Source organism: Eupeodes corollae, chromosome 2, assembly GCF_945859685.1.
Source record: "Eupeodes corollae chromosome 2, idEupCoro1.1, whole genome shotgun sequence".
Taxonomy (NCBI): domain Eukaryota; kingdom Metazoa; phylum Arthropoda; class Insecta; order Diptera; family Syrphidae; genus Eupeodes; species Eupeodes corollae.
This window is the reverse complement of record NC_079148.1, coordinates 19541460-19555051: the sequence shown is the minus strand read 5'-3', so window position 1 is coordinate 19555051 and position 13592 is coordinate 19541460. Positions and strand designations below refer to the sequence as shown.

The 13592-nt window shown below is 34.6% G+C and overlaps 1 protein-coding gene across 4 annotated transcripts in view; it reads left to right on the top strand.

Annotated features, from left to right (window-relative positions):
• The window catches only part of LOC129946802 (cytosolic carboxypeptidase Nna1), a 261648-nt gene that overhangs the window by 239449 nt on the left and 8607 nt on the right, over positions 1 to 13592 (top strand). For 2 of the 4 annotated variants that reach the window (XM_056057138.1, XM_056057135.1), the window contains 3 exons: positions 2324 to 2414; positions 2613 to 2748; positions 2838 to 3053. In XM_056057138.1, the coding sequence (XP_055913113.1) occupies positions 2324 to 2414; positions 2613 to 2748; positions 2838 to 3053 (443 nt within the window). Of the gene's footprint in view, positions 1 to 2322; positions 2415 to 2612; positions 2749 to 2837; positions 3054 to 13592 lie in introns of all 4 variants that reach the window. The other 2 variants (XM_056057136.1, XM_056057137.1) reach the window with 2 other exon arrangements.

The following is a 13592-nucleotide window of genomic DNA, read 5'->3' as shown; positions in this document are numbered from 1 at the left end:
AAGCGTGCTATACGACGATGCACTAGCCTTGCCTTCTTCAAAATTTTTCCTAATTGCTAAATGCCAGCGCTACTAACTTGCAAGTTGGAACTTCAAAGTCGTCTTCAACAACATGAATTCAAACCAAAATTTAATTTCAAGCAGCATAAAAATTTTTTAAGTTGGTGTGCCTCGAGGTTCAACTTTTTGTCCTACACTTTTTTTCATATTGATAATTAATAAAATCCACTCTTAAACGTTTAAACAAACTGTTCTGAAACTGAAGAGCCTATAAAAGGTAAAAAGAGTTTCTAGCTCGGACCATAATATATTTTCAATATGTAACGGTATATAATCCACCTGCAAAAGCAATATTTTCAACTAAGCGTGCATTACGACGACGATGCACAAGTCTTGCCTTCTTCAACATTTTTCCCGATTTCTAAATGCCAGCGCTACTAACTTGAAGTACTCAAGTGAATGTAGGAACTTCAAAGTCGTCTTCAACAACATGAATTCATACCAAACATTTATTGCAAACAGCATAGAAACTTTTTAAGTTGGTGTGCCTTAAGGTTCAACTTTTTGTCCTACACTTTTTTCATATTGATAAATAATAAAATCCACTCTTAAACGTTTAAACAAACTGTTCTGAAACTGAAGAGCCTATAAAAGGTAAACAGAGTTTCTAGCTCTGACATTATTATGTTTTCAATGTGTAGTGTAACGGTGCAGTTGTATTTGAATACGATACTACACCTGAAGCAGCAATATTTTCAACTAAGCGTGCATTTTTCCCGATTTCTAAATGCCAGCGCTACTAACTTGAAGTACTCAAGTGAATGTGGGAACTTCAAACTCGTTTTCAACAACATGAATTCAAACCAAAATTTTATTTCAAACAGCATAGAAACTTTTTAAGTTGATGTGCCTTAAGGTTCAACTTTTTGTCGTTCACTTTTTTCATATTGATAATTAATAAAATCTACGTTTGAACTCTTAAATTCAAACAAACTATTTTTAAACTGAAGGTAAAAAAAGTTTTAAGTTCTTACATTCCTGATTTTTTTAAAGTGTAACGGTGCAGTTGTACTCCACTACAATAAAAGACCCCAAACTTTGAGTTTCAAGGAACTTTTTGCTCATAAAAGAAAAGAAAAATCAACTAAATAATTGAAAAACCATCAATTCAAGTCTTTTTTCTCTTACTAATTAGTAATTGCCTACAAAACAATGCCGTTTTTTTTGTAATAAAGTTTGTATAATTGAATTCCAACATAAATAAGAAAATAAACAAACAAACAGAAAAAAGAAGAAAATCCTGAAACAAAACAAATCATTTTTGAAGCTCACAAGGAATCCAAGGTTAATTTTACCTTCAAATTACTTCCAAAATCAATACGAAATTAAACCACAAGAATATAAGTGAATTCCTCAAAGGACTCATAAAATGTCAAAGTTCAAGGATAATACAAATAAATTTCTAACCAATTATCCTGCGAACAGAACAAGCAAACAAAAAAAAAAAGAACAAACAAACAAACTGCTAATTTCATTCAATTTATTTGTTTTTAAGGAACGCGTTCTTGTGAAGGTTTGAGTTGGTTCAAAAAGAGAAAAACGAAAAATAAATTCCAACTTGAAGACAAAAGAAAAGAATTTTATTTAAAATGTAACTTTTCTATTTTGTAAATTACTTTGTGCTTTTCCGCAATAAAATTTCTTCATCCTTTTTAATTGAAAAAAAAAAGAGAACCAGGAAACTAAGTTTTCAAAGGATGTTTCAAATTCAAAGCACAACGAAAAAAATCTAACAAGAACGCAAATAATACATTTAAAAAAAAAAGAAGAAGTTAACTTATATAAAAATTAAATTTAAAAAACCTTAACAATAAAATGTTAAAATTATATTTTTGTTTTCTAATTTTTATTTTTTATATTTTGTTATAAATTAAATTTAGTTAATAGTTTATTTTTGTCGATATATAGCACAATCCTGTTTAATGTTTATTTGTTATAATTTTTAAGTTTTCAATATTATTTTTTTCTATAGATAAAAAAAAAATTAACATAATTTAAATTATATTTTAATTTGTTGTTCTTTTCAATTAGTGGAAAATAAAACTTTTGAAAGGCAAATTACCTACTTCCTGAAATGTTTTATTTTTGTTTCTTATCATTTCATCACAACATTAATTAAATTTAACAATTTATATTTTACACGAAACAAAAAACAACATAATTTTTAATTAAATAATAATACAAAATATCAAAATTCTTTCCTATCCTTTTTCGCTGCTTTCATTCATTTAATATCCTCTCATCTTGCATATAATCCAACAGGAACGTCTTAGACTGAAAATAATTGAAAGACTGTTAAAGGAAGGATCTAGTGCTGATGAGCCCCTTAACATCCCATTGTCCGATTATTCGAGGTATCATTTCGCATTTACATAAATCTTAACAATTTATTATTCTCTAACTGTCTTATCTAAACCTAACCTAAACTTTCTGACACTTCCCAATACATTTCTGCAAAACACTTCTCTTATGCACAATTATTTCAAAACTAACAACACATTCATTTTGAATAATGTTTTTAAAAAAATATAAGAAAACGTTTTTGTATTCAGCGATGAAGGCGATACAAGTTCAAGTTCCGATAATGAAGGGAAAGCCGATCGATTTTCTGATTTAGAAGGACCCTGTTGCCAGCCATTGAAAGCACCACCGTGTTCTCCAGAATATAATGTTATTCAACGCAGAAAGGTAAACTTTTGAAACGATTTTCCAAAAAATACAAAAGCACTTCAATGCACAAGTTTAATTTTGTTTTTTTATCTGAATTTTGTGAACAGTATAAACTAAGACTTTCCAGAAGAATTATGAAGGTATTGGATGGAATTTATTTTAGACCTCAAACTAGAAAGAGAATGTTGAGAAAACAAACGTTTTCAAAAGTCCATATAATTGAAATATCAAGCATTTCAAAGAATAACTCTAAGAAGAAACCAAAAGTCAGTAGAAAAATGAGATTGTTTTTGAAGAATCAAAATGTTATAATTTATCGCAAGGTACTTACTCCAATACAATTTATTTAATGTTCAAAAATTTGGTTTGTGCTTCTAATTACGGATAGCAGAAACAGATTATGACATAAATTTCAATTTCAAATATACAAATGTACCAACTTTCCAGATAATCGGATTTTGAAATTTAAATAAATTTAATTTTTTATCCTAATTGACTGGATAATTGGTATGTTTAGGTTTAAAGCTTTTCAAATAAGATCTGGAGATGTAATCGATAAGACGGATGTTATTGTAAATATCCGGAAAGTCGAATTCTCAAATGTAAATTCCTGGATAATTATATATTTTATAATTATATTCAAATTGAGGGTTATTCAAAGTAGGCGTGGATCTAGAATCAATTATCCTAACCATTTGCATAGCATTGAGATTATAAGTACAAACAGAAATACGGTACTCCGAAAGACATTTTGACCCAAAATTGAATATCCGAACTATCTGAAATCTATCTTAATTTTTACGTTCTACAAATTTCCCGCATTATTAATACTCAAATATTCAGATTGACGTTTATTACAATAGTTCTGGATCCAAGATCGAAGAATTTCGTGTATTTCGACTCAATTTTATTGAAAACAGCTTTGGTTTCAAGATCGATTATCTCAATCATCCGGGAAGCTTCGGATAACCTTACTTACTTACGGTGGCGCTACAGTTCGGGGTGGACCGGGGCCTCAACCAACATGCGTCTTCAGCGCTGGTGTCGTTGTCCGTGTTAATAGCGGTGCCTAGGTAGACAAAGTCCTTAACTACCTCAAAGTTATAGCTGTCCATGATGAAGTTTTGTCCAAGACGTCGTTGTTCAGTGTCCTTTTTTGATGACAGCATATACTTGCTCTTGCCCTCATTGATCACTTAACCCATCTTCTTCGCTTCCGTCGCAATGCTCAAAAACGCTCCACTGACATCACGCTTTGATCTTCTAATTATGTCAATATCATCTGCGTATCCGAGTAATTGGATGGACCTTTGGAAGATTGTGCCTCTAGTGTTGACGGTTGAGTTTTGCACAATTCTTTCCAGAACGATGTTGAAGAAGTCGCATGACAGTGCATCGCCTTGTCTAAAACCTTTTTTGACATCAAATGCGTCGGTGAGATCTTTTCCGACCTTGATAGAGCAGCGTGCATTCTCCATCGTCATTCTGCACAAACGGATAAGTTTGACAGGGATGTCAAAACTAGACATTGCTCGGTAGAGCTCTTCCCTAAAGATGCTGTCATACGAGGCTAGCTATAGCTATAGCTATAGCTATAGATATAGCTATCATCACTTCGGTTCGTCATCGCCGTTATATAATTTGGAGAAGTGATCTCTCCATATTCTCAGCATCGACTGCGGTTCTACTACGATGTTCCCCTGATCGTCTTTACAGGCGTCGGTTCGTGGCTGGTACCCTTGGGAGGTTTTTTTTAACTGTTGTGACATCCCTCTATCTCCTCGATCGCGTGCTTTTTATGCTCTCTTTTTTTCCATCTAAGAAGCCGGTGTTCTTCTCTCCTCTTCTGCTCGTAGAGCTGGCGAGCAGCTCTAGTCCTTTTGTGCAGCGCCGTTTTGTATGCCTCTTGTTTCGCTGCGTGCGCTTGCCGGCATTCATCGTCAAACCAGGGGTTTTGCTGTGGTGGCCGTGTGAAACCTAGCACTTCTCTGATGGCTGCAAGGCAATGTTGCCACAGGTTTTCAATGCTTAATGCAGGCAGCATAGGACTCCTTAAGAGGTTATTAGAGACTCGATCGGAAAAGGACATGGCAGTCTCTTGCGATTGTAGCCGTCTAACGTCGAATATTCTCACAGTACTTCCTTGTTTTGGCTTGGATCGGGATATCCGTAGACGTACCTTGGCTACAACGAGGTAGTGGTCCGAGTCAATGTTGGCCCCTCGGAATTTTCGAATATCCTGTATACAATGTGGTCAATCTGGTTGACGGTTGATTGATCAGAAGATTTCCGTGTCCCCCTGTGGATATTGAGATATGTGAACTGCGTACTAGCTACCAGAACGTCTCGCACCGCAGCGAAATCGACCAGCCTGAATCGGTTGTCAGATTATGCCACCAAAGATGTCTTCTCTTCCTAGCTTGGCATTAAAATCTCCTAAGACAATTTTAATGTCATAGCCAGGGCACTGCTCATATGTCTTGTTCAAGAGCTCGAAGAATATGTCTTTGGTGTCTTCAAATTTCTCCTCCGTTGGGGCGTGCGTGCATATTAGGCTTATTTTGGCGAATTTAGCCTTAATGCTGATTGTCGTGATGCGCTCGCTCACACTGTTGAAAATCAAGACTTTTTGCCTGAGTCTAGTTCCAACAACAAATCCACACCCAAATAGACGCTGTCTTTGTTCTCGGTAGCAGTCGCCATAGTATAAATCGCAGTCTTTTAGTTTGCGTTTGCCCAGTCCATCCCATCGCACTCCTTGGATGGCGGTAATATCTGCCTTGCAGCAGTTTAGGGCTTCAGCTGATTGTTCGGCTGCTGTTAAGGGACCTAGCATTCCACGTACAGATCCGAATTCGTTGTCCTTATTTCGTTTGCGTGGGTTGTCAACAGTGAATCCGTCCGTATCCGAGGCTTGTTGGTGCTTCGCAATTCAAGGTATTTTTTACGTGGCCAAGAAGTCACCCCGACGGCACAACCCCCAAGTTGATAGACAGAGTTGGGTATTGAGAAAATCCTGTGGACGCTTGTGTCCTTTTGAATGCACATGTATACCATTTGAACTTCGGATAACCGGATCTTGATTAAACTGTAAATACTTCCATGTCTCCTGATAACTCGGATTTCAAAACACGCGTTTATCCGTAATAGATTTAAGCGTATCCGATAGACAATCCCAACTATAGGAAAACTGTAAGATACCCGGATTCACATATTATTCAAGAATATAAAAATAAAAAAGATTTTGGTCCAGGGTCTATTATCCCAACAATAGTATTAGGAACCTTTATTTAGATTCATACGTTCTTCGAGCTTTAATAATAATCAATCTGAATAGTTTTGGACCCGACGTTTTTCGAGCTTCAATAATAATCAATCTGAATAGTTTTGGACCCAGGATCGATTAAATTAAATATCTGGATAGCTTATTCGAATGTCCCAGGCATACGGCACAGACCTTAAGGAAAATATTTCGTGTATTTAGATTCAATTTTATTTAAAACAGATAAAGATCAGAGATCGATCATCTCAACCAATCGGAAAGCTTTGGATAACCGGATCTTGATTCCGAAATGGATTTAAACGTATAGGCTCGACAATCTCAGCTATATGTAAACTGTATGATTATTCGTACATATAAAAAACATATTTTGATCCATGGTCGTTTATCCCAGCAGTTTTAATAGTGTCAGGGATCCGGCTTTAGATTTATAAGTTTTTGGAGCTTTTGTAATAATATTACTGATAACTTATGTATTATTCGAACTATCCGGATAACGCCACGGAATATAGACTTTATGCTTCTTAGCAATCAGATAACTCGGATTGAACTGTTTTACCTTTCCTTTACTTAAATAGTGGATACGAATCTGACATTTAACTATCCGGACATCTGAAATTTTTTCGGTCAGTTTGGAACTCTATTTTTATATATAGATCTGTCCAGATATCCGATTATTTGAAGATTCGGATATTCTATGAATCAAATGATATCTGATTTACAAAAAATATATGAAAATTAAATGTGTCACTGTGACATTAATGTGTCATATTCTACCAGTTAGTAGTAAAAACCGGTCAAAGTCCACTTATAAAATATTAATTTGACATTAACTGTCATCCATTTTGTGAAACTAATAAACAAACCTTACTTCTGTCAAATCAAATTTGATACTTTACTACGCACACGTTGCATTCGAGTGAATGAGTGACAAGTGAATCACATCATACAATTTTTCAAACGCACTTGCATTTTTTTTAAGCTTTTATATTTTTAAGTGTCGTACATATGCAGACAGATATTGGAAAATATAATAAAGAAAACCTCATCTTTCTTTTGGGGTTTAAGTTTTTCCTCTGACTTTGTGTATCCGTATGTCACGTCCGTCGCCGTCATAGTCGTTGTCATTCATTGGTTAAGCCAAAATTCTGTGTCATGTTCCTGACAACGAGAGTTCAATTTTAATTGTCCGCTCAAGCAATTCCTCATCCCGAAAAGATTCAGTGTCATTCAATCAGACGGATTTGAAAAAAAAAAATTGAATTTTCAGCTGTCATTGTTCGTATAGAAAGGTGGAAGAGAGGGAGAGACAGAGAGACAGCGATTGAGATGGAGAATGAACAGAATCTCACACATGATATACAGTATTGTGCAAAAACTAAGCAACTATTTATTTCGATATTGTTTTTTTTTAACAACACAATATAAATATGTGAAATTATAGTTCCACATAAGAAAATTTTCAATCTTTTGTATATTTTATCTTATTTCCTAGGACTTCAGCACATCTTTTTCAGCTATTTAATAGGAAATAATATGTCGTGGTATTTTCTGCCACTGTTCTTGTAAAGTTTTAACCCTAGAAAGATAACCTACGTCGAATTGACGTATAAATAAATCACACGAAGACCTTTTCTCTCGAAGCGACCCAAGGTGCTTTCATCCGCTTTTGTCATAGTCCATGCTCATGCACCATATAGCAGGACGGGGATGATAAGGGTCTTATATAGCAACACTTTGGTCTTTACCACTCAATTGCTTTCTTAGTCCAAAGGAACAGCGGTTAGCAAGAGTTATTCTGCGTTTGATCTCAGCGCTGGTGTTGTTTTCTGCGTTTACAGCGGAGCCTAGGTAGAAGAAGTCCTTGACTACCTCAAAATTACATCTGTCGATGGTGACTCATTAACCATTAAGCCCATTTTTGCCGCCTCTACCTCAATACTCACATAAGCCCCATGGACATCACGATGAGTTCTTCCGACTATGTCAATGTCATCAGCATTTGCCAGTAATTGGACAGATTTTTTTTGAAGATTGTGCCTCTGGTGTTGACGTGTGAGCTCTGCACTATTCTTTCAAGCACGATGTTAAAAAAAACAGATGACAGCGCATCACCTTGTCTTAAACCTTTTTTGACATCGAAAGGTTATGTTAAGTTATTTTCAACCTTTATGGAGCAGCGTGAATTCTCCATGGTCATCCTGCACGAACGGACGAGTTTGGATTCCAAAACTAGACTTTGCTGTTTATAGCTCTTCCCTGTAGATGTTGTCATATGCGGCCTTGAAATCGATGAAAAGATGGTGGGTGTCGATTTGGTGTTCTTGGGTTTCTTCCAGGATTTGCCGTAATGTGAATATTTGATCAACTGTGGATTTTCCTGGTCTAAAACTACACTGATAAGGACCTATCAGGTTGTTGACGATGGGTTTTAGACGTTCACATATTACAGCAGAAGAGGTAAAAAGTTTTTTAATAGGTTTTAAATTTGGTGATTATGCTCAAGATTATAAATCAAGAATTTGAATCCCATTGTCTTCAAACCAAATTTTAAACACGTTTGATGTGTGTTTCGGGCCATATTAAAACACGCAACCATTTGAAATATGGCAACATCTTACATATTACAGAATTTGTATATATTTAAATTTGTCCATTATTCCTTCAACTTGATGGAAAAAACTCTATCCTTCCCTGTCCATATGGCCGTATCAATTTGAACTTTGATTTATCGGTGAAAAATATAATTTTTCATTTATCAGTGGACCTTAAGTGAAACTTTTTTCCAAAATATAATCTTTTATTTAGTTAGCATCATAGGACTAAAACTCAACATGCATGGTCTATAACTTCGAATGTCATTTTCAAAGGCACGTCTTGGCACGGTGCTTGCGTCAATTTCAAGAGATTAATAATTGTACTACTTCTTTTTAGTTTATCATTTTAGCGATCGACCTTCAAAATGTTGATTTTTTAAGCTTCCCGAAATTTCAAATTTTGTATTTAGTAAATTATGCTTCGTATAATTATTATGTGTTTTAAAGGTAAAAGCTCCTAAGTTTATAGTTTTTTTAGAAAGTGAATTTTAAATTTGCAATCTTTGTTAAAGTAGTTTTGACATAGTTTTAGTAATTTATCTTAAGTTGACATAACCGATTTAAGTGATTTAAGTGTTTAGGTTGATATCAATCATAAAAATAACTTAAGATATTATACCAAAATAATTTCTGCCCATTATCTGATAATTAAAATAAATTGATACATAAGACATATCATATTCTATTTAAGTTTTTTTACCTTTTACAAAACCCTACCATAACTTCCTTGTATTAAAAGTTTATCCACGAGGGTAAAAAAGAAAAATAGTTTGTAGAGAGAATTTTTAAGTAAAACATTAAACAGCTGAAATTACTTAAGTCGACTTAAGAGAATGGTACCAATTTCGGAACATAACGAACTGAAGCTAGGCGTTAACCCAGCCAAACTAAGAAATGAGAAGTGCCTTTTGTTGCACTCTTGTGAATTGCATATTTTTGTAAAATTAAATAGAGATACAATATACGAACATAAAACTATAACATCACGTAAATTGGTTGCTTAGTTTTTACACACTACTGTAGGTATATGGAATCCCCCAATAAAACCACTGAACCGATCCCAATAAAAAACAAAACAACAATGACACAATAATTTCCCATGTTTGTTGAGGATATCTTCTTTTATCAATACCCCCCCCCCCCCCCCCTCACTAAAACCACACTCACTCTCTTTCATTGTTTTTCTTTGGTGTATTTCCTTCTTTTTTTTTGGTGGGGTTATTTCTTTATTTTTATTTGGTTTTATTTCGATTTTGGCAATGAAAATACTTGTTCGAATCATTGACAGTGATTTCGTTCGCTTGACTGTCACAAATTGTCCTTGTTTTTCATCTGATTTCGGTTTTTTGTTTTTCTTTTGTGTTTTCACTTGGTTTTCTTTGGTTCAGTGAGGATGTCTCTTCCCTTATTTTAGAGGTGTTGTTTTTAGGAAGGTACTTTCGTTTAACCAACAAAATAAAATAAAAAAAACAACATCAATTGAACATCAACATCAAGAACTATTGTTAAGGATTTTTGTTTTTATTGGATTTCTATTTTATTTGGTGTAGATTTCAATAAACTATTTTTCTACCTTGTGAAAAGTTTTGTTTATGTTTTTCTTTTATTTTTTTGAAGAGAACAACAGGGGAGCTTCTTGTGTAAGCTGGTTTAAGGTTCCTAGGTATCATCCCTTACAAACTTATATGATGTGTATGGGGGAGTGTGAAAATGATTCTTTTCGAGGTGTTTTTGTTTTATATTGTTCTAGTGTGATGTTGTTTCTTTTTAAACAACAAGCTATTAGAAGCTTTCCGAGTTGATTGGCACAAAAAGCCTTGGACCAGTTAATGGGGTCGAAAAGAAAAAAAATATTTTTTTAGAAAGTAATCAGAATACTACTAATGATGAGATTTTCTCCACAGTATCAAGAGAAGTTACTCAACAAGTGAGCTTACTCTCATTTCAAACATCATGTAAAAGCATTTTTGACCATATAATGATTTTTTCAAAAATGTAAAGGGTTTTTTTATTAAAGATAATTTTTAAATTGTATGAAACAAGTTTTAGATGAGAGCCTTACCAATGACAGTATAAGTGAAATATAACGTTGTTTAAAAGACCAACGGGGCTTTGCTTGGTAGCACGCATCTTGGCGGCCAAATCCGGCTTCGGTCCGAGGTAACCGTGCCCTGAAACCGCTCGCTTATAATACCGGCTTCTATTCCTGTGTCTATATCATCCAATTTAGGCCACACAAAGTTGGTGATTATCGACCTGTAGCCATTACAATTGACGGTGATCAGAATCTTTTTCGAAAGAAGTACGGACCGGTAACGCCTTCAGCCTAAAGTGCATACCAAACAGTAACTTTATTTCAATGCATTGGCACTTCGTGAATCTCGCATGGATTGGTATAATCCCAAATTGTAGCTATTCATTAAAAAATGGGCCTCGTTTCAGCTCTTGGGTAATTGGAGCAGGCCTAAATCATGGCGCAAAATTTGCCACGTTGTTGTCTGCGACAGCCCAAGTTGTTGTGAGCGACGCGAGAATGTTATGAATGCTTTGAATTAAGCAGCCCACTTTTACGTACAAGTGTTAGCCGACTGTTCACTGAGTCCTTAGACTCGAATTTGGTCATTAAGCGGCCGTATGTCAACAATTAATTTACGAGTTCCATTCTTAAGGTCTTGAAATCGATTTAAGATTATTCACATAGACTTTATCTCATGTAAAAAGTTTAAAGATGTTAAATCACAGGATTTTGATAATCAACTTTCACTTCTTCAAGAAATAAGAAGGTCAGGAAATTTTGCTTGTGAAATTACTGTTTTTATAACAGCTTTTGCGATAGCAAATTCTAGTTGACACAACTTGCCAACATGCGCAGCCACAAAACTCATATGGCCTTCACTGGACCTAAAGCGCTCTAAAGACTTGTTATCTCAAAGCAGACTTCATATTAGCTCCCTAATAGGTGTCCTTACGGGACACTGTCTTATAGGCAGACACGCAATACGACTTGGTGTAGCCTCAAATGACTTCTGTAGGAGCTGTTTGGACGAATAAGAAGAGGAAACAATCTCTCTCAGACGCAAACTTCTTTTGGGGGACTACTTTTTTGATAATCCCAATGAACTAGCTTAAAAGGATATCAAATATCTTTTTCGCTTTATAAAAAGTTCAAAATGGTTTGACTAGTAAGAAGTAATTCTCTAGATTCATGTGGTATCACAATGGGCCTTTCGCTTGGCCTAAGTGTGTGGATTTTAATCCGCAGCCACGTTAACCTAACCTAACCTAACTGTTTTTATAACCTTCGTTCATGTCAATATCTTATAATTCCGTCCATTTATAACAACTTACTATAGCTTTGAATTGCGCAATCTAATCATCCTAACAGTTAACCTAGTCCCATTTTCAAGTAATTAAGATCTTATCACACCCAAACCCCAAAAACAGGAACAAACAGTGACAATTTGTAGATGGAGAGGCTTTTCATCAAAAATTCTTAGATTTTCAGGGACATAAAGGCGAAATTTTTACTCGCTAACGAATGCTCCGAGATGGAATATGATATCATTTCTGAGGATTGATTGATTGCAAAGATACGACGACTTTGCTAGTGAATTGAATTTGAATTTAAATTCTTGTATTAACTGAAGCCTTAAGACCTTAGTCTTTATGCAAACAAAGGTTTCATGTCTTTTTGGAATGCTTAGTTCTAAAAGTCGCCGACGGGAAATAGAAAAAACTAGACATTTTTGTCAATACTACGGGCTACATCACCAATACTTTTAGTTGGTCTCGAGTAACACACATAATTTCTCGAATCTTAACATCACTAACTTTACACAACAGCTTAAATTTTCCCCTCAATTTGGTGCCAATTATCTGCCAAAGAATCATCTCGAAGACCACACACATAAGGTCACCAGTTTTGCCAAAATTTTCAGCATTTTAGAAATGAATTTTAAAAATCAATAAGTTGTTGTTTTTCTAACCCAATACCAAGTTAAAAGTTATTGCCACTGAGAAAATGTTTAAATTTAAAAAAAAAAGGGTTTCCTTTCCTTTAAGGGCTTTTCTCTTTCCCTTTTATCTGGCTGTAATCTATAAGACTAAATATAAGTCCAAAGCTTTAGTATAATTCTCAAATCTGGGCTTCTGCTCTTAAAATTTACTTAAGTATCTTGAACAATATTGATTGAAGCATTCAAATTGACTTCTGATATTATCATCGATTAATCATTCAAGCCTATTGAACGCCGTTGTAAGATATCTTGTCTTAGTTTTTTACCATTATTTTAAAATATTATGCTGCTGCGAAATAGCCAGGTGTAATACGCCTTCCCCCCTCCCCTCTTGAACATTTTAACTATACTAATACTCGCGCCACCAGGAATGCTCATCAGTATACCATCAAACCTAACTTCAATCGTACTGTCAAGTGCAGAGATTCACTCTTTAGCCGTGCTAAGCGAATGTGGAATGCTCCACACTCTGTCTTTCACAATCATTGTAATTTTCATGAATTTAAAACCAATGTGCACTAATATTTTCCTTTCAAAAATATCTCCCTTTCCTAATGCTCACTCTGTCTTGAATTCCTTGAATGCGCCCTGAATGTATCTGATGAAAGGTTGTGATCTAACCGAATTCTAGCTCAATAATTGTGTCTCCTGTCATTGTGAAAATTTCATAACTCCTAAATTGTTTGCTGATTAGATTTCCAAACGAACTTTCTTCACCACTCAAAATTCTCAACTTTAATTTTAAAAAACCATCACTTTCCCACTTAATACATTCGGAATTGTTTGTTTTGAAAAAAAAAAAACTTAAAAAAAGATTATAACTTCTATGACAAAATTATTGTCCTTTAAAAGTCTCATCAAAAAGGTCAATTTTAATTGAAATGAAACGTGTCTGTTGTCAATTGACGTCTACCATTGAAAACGTCGGAAGTCACAAATAGCCATTTCTACTGCAACTAGCCCTCATTT